This window comes from Nicotiana tabacum, chromosome 7 (genome assembly GCF_000715075.1).
Source record: "Nicotiana tabacum cultivar K326 chromosome 7, ASM71507v2, whole genome shotgun sequence".
Taxonomy (NCBI): Eukaryota; Viridiplantae; Streptophyta; class Magnoliopsida; order Solanales; family Solanaceae; genus Nicotiana; species Nicotiana tabacum.
In genome coordinates this window covers 22060161-22068598 of record NC_134086.1, presented here as the reverse complement: position 1 = coordinate 22068598, position 8438 = coordinate 22060161, and the positions used below count along the sequence as shown (strand labels likewise).

The 8438-nt window shown below is 36.7% G+C and overlaps 1 protein-coding gene across 1 annotated transcript; it reads left to right on the top strand.

The window, feature by feature from the left end:
• The first annotated feature begins 4391 nt into the window (after positions 1 to 4391).
• LOC142162014 (uncharacterized) lies at positions 4392 to 8100 on the top strand. Its single transcript, XM_075218311.1, has 9 exons — positions 4392 to 4464; positions 4577 to 4714; positions 4916 to 5163; positions 5209 to 5517; positions 5704 to 5871; positions 6184 to 6354; positions 7056 to 7365; positions 7467 to 7739; positions 7880 to 8100. Exons 1-9 carry the CDS (start codon positions 4392 to 4394, stop codon positions 8098 to 8100), a joined length of 1911 nt encoding a protein of 636 aa, XP_075074412.1.
• The last annotated feature ends 338 nt before the right edge of the window (positions 8101 to 8438 follow it).

Here is an 8438-nt window from a genome sequence, read left to right as displayed (position 1 = left end):
AAAAGGCATCGAAGGCTTACAAGATAAACTTACCATGATTCTTGGCTTCCCATCTGCCCTTTGCCAAGTCATGCCAGCAGCACTCGGCATAAGAGGAAGTTAAGGCCAACTTCTGAACACAATTTTCGAGGTCGGGGATCGCGTAAGGCTTCCAAGCAAACACTGCATAACAGATGAAAGCATTACACAAAGTAAAAAATGGAGTAGGAAAACTAATGAGTAATACGTTACTTACAATCGGGGTTCCACTTCTCGGGGAATGACAGTTTTTCCTCTAGGGTGAGGTTGCAAGTCCTTAACCTCACAAACCAACTCATCCAACCTCGGTCCTTGTCCTCATCAATCCTCAAAAATGTCAAGGTTGATACAATCGTATAAGGTGGCTGAGAGTGAATTCCAACCCCTCGGCCTTGCTAGAAAAGAAGCAGAGCATGATCACTATATGCCAGAAAGAGGGATGAACCTGGCCGAGGGTAACCTGATACCTTTTGCAAAAATTGACGATAACTGGGTTAAGAGGACCCAATGTGAAGGGGTAAATGTAGACACTTAGAAACCCCTCCACATGGGTTGTAATACTATCTTCGGGAGCGAGGATTTTTACCACAACCTCAGCCCACCAGTTACAGTATAGCTTCACAGCCTTGAGATTGGCAGCCTTTATCAAGCAGATATATCTCGACACGTGTTCACATCGGCTAGGGACTGATAGAGGGTTCTCGACTTTGAAGTCGGATTTTAAGACACAATGGCCGGTAACGTACTCGTGAGGCCACGATTCCACCGATGTTTTGTCACCGGCCGGTCGGGAATAAGAGGAAGAAGCTTTCTCCTTTTGTGGGATGGTGTTGGAGGTTTTCACCATTGATTCAGGTAGAAAGAAGCGAAAAGAGATAAAGATTGGTATTTTTGGTGCTAACTAAGTTGATTCAATGGGTGGTGAAAGAGAAAAGATGGAGAGAGAGAGTAAGAACTTAGAAAACTTGGTGGAAGCGAATGTAAAATTTGATTTAACCAAAGAGCCTGATTTATAGATTCATGGCGACAGTTCGCGGTAGTGCTAGTGACCGACCGTCAGTGGCAAGCATTAATGGTTTGGGGAACTATACCGATGGGACGTTTCAGTCACTTCGATCGCTTACATCACAGGGATGACATCATTATCACGGTATCCAAAAAATCGAGGCTCAAGTCGTTTCTTATCGTTTTACTCTAAAAAATGAGAGGACTATCTATATACGGTGGAAATCGAGGCTACCCGATTTCATTCCTTGGTCGAGATAGGGATGTCACATCAAAGAGCTAGTACTTCGAGTCCGGGTCGAGGTCGACCTCGATTGCGAACAGAAAGAGGCAGACTTCGAGTGACACCGGTATCGCTTGATAATGGAAAAGGCAAGATATCCGCGATTGATCGAGAATCGTGGCATGAATCTCGGAATGGATCTATCTACAGCGGTTAATTAAATGTTAATATGATTTTTTTTCTATATAAGAAGTGTACCTTATTTATGACTCCTCTATTATATAAAGAGAGATCCCATTAATTTGTAAGTGGAATCATTTTTCACTGATAAGAATATATATATTCATTACCTTACTGCTATTTCACTTACTATTCAGAGTTGCTTTATTTTCACTACCGTTGCTATCCCACCAATGCACCTGTTTGATTAACTTTATTTTCTAATTTTTTCATTTATTTTCTTGCCTATCGATTGGTATTGAACGAAATCACATATCCTTAAAATTAAAATATAAGTTTAATTGTTATTCGAATTTGATGTAAACAATAATATTGAGATCTTTACATGTTATGAAAATGGAAAAGTGTATTTAATTTGAGGCCACCAAATAGAAAAGAGTTAAAATCGAGATCCATTCAGTAAAACGAAAAAGTTATTTCAAGGACATAAAATGGATTAGTTTCAGTGATGGATTAGTTTAGTGATGGATTACAACATTAATCATAGTTTCTATGAAGTGTGAACAAGCATATTAGATTACCTGAGTATAGACAGTACAATTTCTTAGGTTTTGTCCATACAAATTTTGAGTTATATCCTAAATAATTATCATTAAATAAGAATTACTCTAAATAGTTGTTCACCCAACCACTTAAACTAAAAATAGCAAACGGATATATAATATGTGTATAATTTATTTATAATATGTGCATAACCATAAATCAGTGAATAATCTACGTATACTAGGTAAAAATAATAAACAGTGAATATGGCCGATTCTTACATAAATTCTTGGCTCCATCGGAATTACGGGGCCTTACTTATTCAGGGAGGACTTGATTCTGAAATGGAATGATTGATAGAATCGATATTTTATAAAAGAATGACCGAGCAGATTGCTTGATACAACAGATAAGATACTGTAATTTCTTTTTACAGTGTGTATGAGCTAAACTCTAAAAAAATAGCTTCAAAATGGTGAGAGGGATTGTTCTTTAACTTAAATATGATACCGAATCTAGACAGAGAACTGAATATTAGTGATTGATAGAAAGTTCTAAATGTAATATATAATCAAATTTTCTATCATATTTTGGTTCATAAAACTTTGAATATTTGTAAAAACAGTAACTAACAACATGTATACTTAATACTGCACTAATTATCCCACTCCCTTTACAAGAATCCATTGAGTAAATAAATCAAATTGCATATGACTTAATATATTCTAAGAGGACCAACTAAACTCCTTAACTTGTTTGCCTTTAATATTAAGATACAAACCATCAATTTTTACATGCCATTCACATTTATTATTCCCACATCTCTTAGAATCTCTAATATTATCAAAGACAACAAACTGACCATGTGGTCTAGGTAATTTTGTAGCTTCAGAAACCAAAGCACAAGTAGCATTTGCACGTTGTTTAGGGTCATTTAAATTCACTGGAAAATCATCGAACCGACCCGGTGGAATTGTAAAAACTCCATTGTCAAACCCTTCAATTATACTGTGAGTTCCTAAACGATCTTGCAATTCATTGTGGATTAGTACAATGAATTGTATAGAATAAACTAATGAAGATGAAAATGTAGTCAAAAGAAGGAAAAGTATCGGAGCATTTGCATGCTAATATGTAAATATAATTATCTCCCTTAAATTTCCAATTATGCAAAAATTAGGACGATGAACCTTTATATAGTATAAAATACAAGGAGCATTTGCATGCTAATATGTAAGTATAATTATCTCCCTTAAATTTCCAATTATGCAAAAATTAGGACGATATATATATGCCTATGCTTAACTATATATTATGGCAAAGTCATAATGGAGTAAATATTACTTAATTAAGATTCTTATCATTAATTTTGATCTCGTCCTTTTGTCTTTTCTTTTGCTTTGTCAAAATTATAATTAGTTATCTCCCTCTATTTTTTTCAACTTAATATACAACAACAACAACCCAGTATAATCCCACTAGTGGGGTCTGGGGAGGGTAGTGTACGCAGACCTTACCCCTACCCTGGGGTAGAGAGGTTGTTTTCAAATAGACCCTCGGCATTCTTCCCTCCAAGAACTCCCCACCTTGCACTTGGGGTGACTCGAACTCACAACCTCTTGGTTGGAAGTGGAGGTTGGTTACCATCAGAGCAATCCCTTTTTCCAACTTAATATGAGATCTTAAAAAGGATTGTCTGTCCTTTAAAAATGGTATATTGAAAAAATAATGATTATATTGTAACAGGATTTTTGGTCCTATGAAATGTTGTGTGAGATGTGACTTAATGTGTAAAAAATTAAGGGTAGTATAGTATATTTAACATTGGGTAGTTAGATATACAAAGTCGATTAGTCATTGTCTATAAATAGGGATCATATGTACAGTGTTTGGGCAGTTTTAATAGAATCAGTTTATGTATTTCTTCTTTAGTTCATTTCCTTTATCCCTTCATCTATTACAGGATTTGGAGATACATAGCGCGATCCAAAGAATTAACATGGTATCAGAGCGGTAAGACTAGGAATCACTGGTCTCATGCATTGATTCACATCACCATTGGAGAAATTGTGAGATTCAGAAAAAATCAATCGCAAAATCGAAGCCTTGTCAATTAAAGCAGAGTAGCCATGGAAGATACTGTTGACAACAACACGACTAACGCCGCCATAGGTGTAGATACAGGATTTGGAAATACTCTAGCTAACGAGGAATTCAGAGTTGATTTGCCTCACAATCATCCATTATACTTTAGTCATGCGGATACGAGTGAAGCACAATTGATTTTCTTTCAATTAATAGGTACTGACAATTATAATAAATGGAATCGATCTATGAGGATAGCTCTACGAGGAAGAAATAAGCTAGGGCTAGTAGAAGGAACATGGAAAAAGGAAATATTTCGTGAAAATCTATGGAAACAATGGGAGAGGTGCAATGCAATTTTACTCTCATGGTTGATGAATGCTATAACTCCATAACTCGTCAGAGGAGTGGTATTCGGAGCTAATACGCATACTGATTGGGAGGACTTGCGAGAGAAATTTGACAAAGTAGATTGATCTAGGTCATTCAATCTCCACAAGGAAATTGCAATCCTATATCAAGGTACATCATATGTTTCTGATTATTACATTAAGCTGAAGGATTTATGGGATGAGTTTGAAGCTTTAGACCCTGCTCCATGTGATTGTGAGAAGTCCAGAGATTATGTTGCTGTTATGAAGAGACAAAAGTTGTACCAATGTCTTATGGGATTGAACGACTCCTATGCTCAAGAAAGGAGTCAAATACTGTTGATGTTCCCCTTACCTATAGTCAATTAGGCTTTCTCTATGATTATGAGTGATGAAAACCAAAAGTCTATAGCAGCTGAAGTAGGAAATATATGATTGACATCACCTATTCCAGCTGAAAGTTATGAGTCATTTCCCTATTCTCATCCAGATCTAGTGGTTTCCAACCTAGCTTTAAGCATAATAACTTTCAGCCAAATAATTCTCAACAGCCTGGAAATTACTTTAAGCATAAAAGAACCTATAGTGACTACTGTGACTACGGTAAGAAGAAGGGACACAACAAGGAATTGCTGGAAGATTATTGGTTATCCACAAGGTGTCATGTCTAAGAAGAAAGGGGGAGCTGCAGCTTACAATATTTGCATTGAAGATCCAAATCAGACCATCTATAATCAGGTACAGCCATTTATGCAGGTATAGAATCTATCTCAACAAATGTAGACTTCAGCTCAGACTGGAGTGCAAATGCAGAGACAACCCTCAACCTCAAGAGACAGCTCATCAAGAAGACAAGCAGTAATATGTACGTTTACTAAGGAACAATATGAACAGAACTTACAAATGCCGAATAAGAGTTCTATGACTGCTCCCTCAGCAAATATGGCACACACAACATGTACTTGTTGTGTTTTCTTAGTGAGTAATAAGCCCCCAGAATGGATCATTGATACAAGGGCTACAAATTATATGGTGTCTGACTTAAAGCTATTATCTAAATCAGAAGAGATTAAACCTAGTAATCCTAAAAAGGTATATCTTCCAAAGAGAGATGTAGTCTATGTTACACACAAGGGTACTAGTCCAATTTCAGCAAGAAGTATACTCAAAAATGTCCTACATATCCCAAAATTCAGATATAATCTACTCTCAGTATCCAAGGCAACCAAGGACTTACAATGTTGTGGTTCCTTTTATCTTGATTTTTGCGTATTTCAGGATCTCTACAGTGGGAGAGTGAAGGAGATTGGTAAGGAATATAATGGTCTTTATATGTTGATCCCTCACACAAATAAGAGCAATCAAGAAACAACAATAATAGTCAAGGATAGTACAGAACCTAAGGAGAAGTACGATATTGAATTGTGGCATAAGAGACTAGGACATGTATCTTTTGTAGTATTAAAGAAGTTGTTTCATGTTAAAACTCAGAATTATGTCACAACTGTGGATAATTGTGAAGAATGTTTATTAGCTAAATATACTAGACTTCCCTTTTCTAGCAGCAGTATTAAAAGCACAAAATGTTTTGATTTGATACATAAAGATGTATGGGGTCCTTATAGAGTTCCTATATTTGATGGAAATAAATACTTCCTAACATTGGTGGATGACTTCTCTAGAATGACATGATTATTTTTCCTGAAGCATAAGTTAGATGTATGTGTAGTCTTAAAATTCTTCTTGTGTTATGTAAAGACACAACATAGTAAGTGTGTTAATATTATCAGGACAAACAATGAATTGGAACTTGTCAATTCAACTTGCAGTGATCTGTTTAGCAATCTTGGAATGATTCATCAAAGAACCTACGTATATACTCCTCAGCAAAATGGTGTAGCCGAGAGGAAGCATGGACATATTTTAGAGGTTGCTAGAGGAATGAGATTTCAAGCTTATATACCTCTAAAATATTAGGGACACTGTGTACTAGCTGCAGTACACATAATCAACATGATGCCTTCTTCAGTTACTAATAGAGTGTCACCCTTCCAGAAGTTGCACAACAGGAAACCTTCACTACAATATATCAGAGTACTAGGATGCTTATGCTATGCCAAAGCAGTTCAAGAGAAGGACAAGTTCATGTCAAGAGCTATACTAGTAGTGTTGATGGGCTATGTTGCATCTCATAAAGGCTATGTACTCTTAAATCTAAGTAATCATTCTTTCTTTGTAAACGGAGATGTTGTTTTCAAAGAGACTATCTTTCCTTTTAGACAGATAAGAAATAAGTATCTACTAATATTTCTACATCAGATGTCCCTGCAAACTATACTCAACTGTCAGGAGTTCCAAAAGTTTCTGATACAAGTCACAGTAGTAAGTATGAGGCTAAGGTGACACATTCAGATATAGGATATGTGCCTAGTAATACAAATAAAAATGTTCATGATAACAATGCTGCAAGTGAGAGTGAAGGAGAATAAATCTTGGCTCCTCCAATTGGAGATAGTCCTGAACAGAGTCAAGTGCAAGCTCCACCTACTCAATAACTACCAGTTATCCCCTCAGTTGTAGAAGAAGTTAGAAGATCCTCTAGACCAAATAATCCTCTTATTTGGATGTAGGATTTTGTATCATTGAATGCACATGAGGTTGTACCATATGCAATTGCAAACTATGTCTCCTACAGTGGCCTGTCCCGTAAATACCAAGCCTATCTTGCAACCTTCTCCTCTATTGTAGAACCTGCTACATATACTGAAGCCAGTCAAGATCCTAGGAGGGTAGATGCTATGAAGGCTAAGATTGAAGCACTTGAAGCAATTACACCTGAGACATTGTCTCTCTTCCTGAAGGAAAGGTCCCAATTGGTTGTAAATGATTATATAAAGTCAAATACAAGGCCTCAGGTGAAGTGGAGAGATTCAAGGCTAGGTTGGTAGCTAAAGGGTACAATTAGAAGGAGGGGATTGATTATCAAGAAACCTTGTTCCCTATACTGAAAATGGTGACTATGAGGACTATTCTATTAATAGTTGCAGCTCAAAAGTGGCACATTCATCAGAATGTTTTTCTTCAGGGTGATCTATTTGATGAGATCTATATGCAATTTCCACCAGGATTCAAAAGCCAGGGGGAGTCTCAACCAGTGTGCAGGCTTCATAAATTCTTGTATGGCCTGAAACAGGACCCTAGACAGTGGAATGAGAAACTCAGAGAAGCTTTATATCAATTTGGCTTTGTTGAGAGCCAATATGATCACTCTTTGTTCATCAAGCAAACTACTGAAGGCATAATGATAGTGTGGTGTATGCAGATGACATGCTAGTCACTGGTACCCATCTACACCTAATTGAAGAGACAAGGACAACACTACAACAGATATTCAAAATGAAAGACTTGGCAGAGTTGAAGTACTTTCTAGGAATATAGTTTTCCAGATCTACAGATGGGATTCTTATGCATCAAAGAAAATATGCTTTAGAGTTTATCTCTAAACTTGGGCTTGGAGAAGCAAATCCTGTAGCTACTCTACTAGAAGTGAATGCAAAGCTGACTACCAAGGAGTATGATGATCATCTTGGTGCTTCAAGTGATGTTGTAGATGCTAAGCCAGTTTCTACAGCAACAAAAGAGGTCACATATGGAGGCAGCAATGAGAGTTGTTAAATATGTCAAGAACCATCCTGGACAGGGCATATTGATGTCCAACAAATCCACAGGAACATTGTAGGCATTCTGTGATGCAGATTGGGTTGTTTGTCAACATTGTAGAAGATCTGTAACATGATTTTTGATCAAGCTTGGTGGTTCTTTAGTGTCTTGGAAGTGTAAGAAGATGACAAGAGTATCTAGAAGTTCTGTTGAAGCATAATACAAGTTTGGCAGCCACACTTACTGAATTAGTTTGGCTAATGGGGTTGATAAAGGAGATGTGAGTTGAGGTTCGATTGCCTATGAACATTTACTGTGATAGCAAGGTAGCAATACATATTGCAAGAAATCTA

Bases quoted from the DNA above. Each gene is read 5' to 3' on its own strand.
- LOC142162014 (XM_075218311.1), top strand. From the start codon at position 4,392: ATGGGAGAGGTGCAATGCAATTTTACTCTCATGGTTGATGAATGCTAT. The intron at 4,465-4,576 runs GTATTCGGAGCT...TCCTATATCAAG, and splicing joins CATAACTCGTCAGAGGAGTG to GTACATCATATGTTTCTGAT. The intron at 7,740-7,879 runs GTATGCAGATGA...CCAGATCTACAG, and splicing joins AGGCATAATGATAGTGTGGT to ATGGGATTCTTATGCATCAA.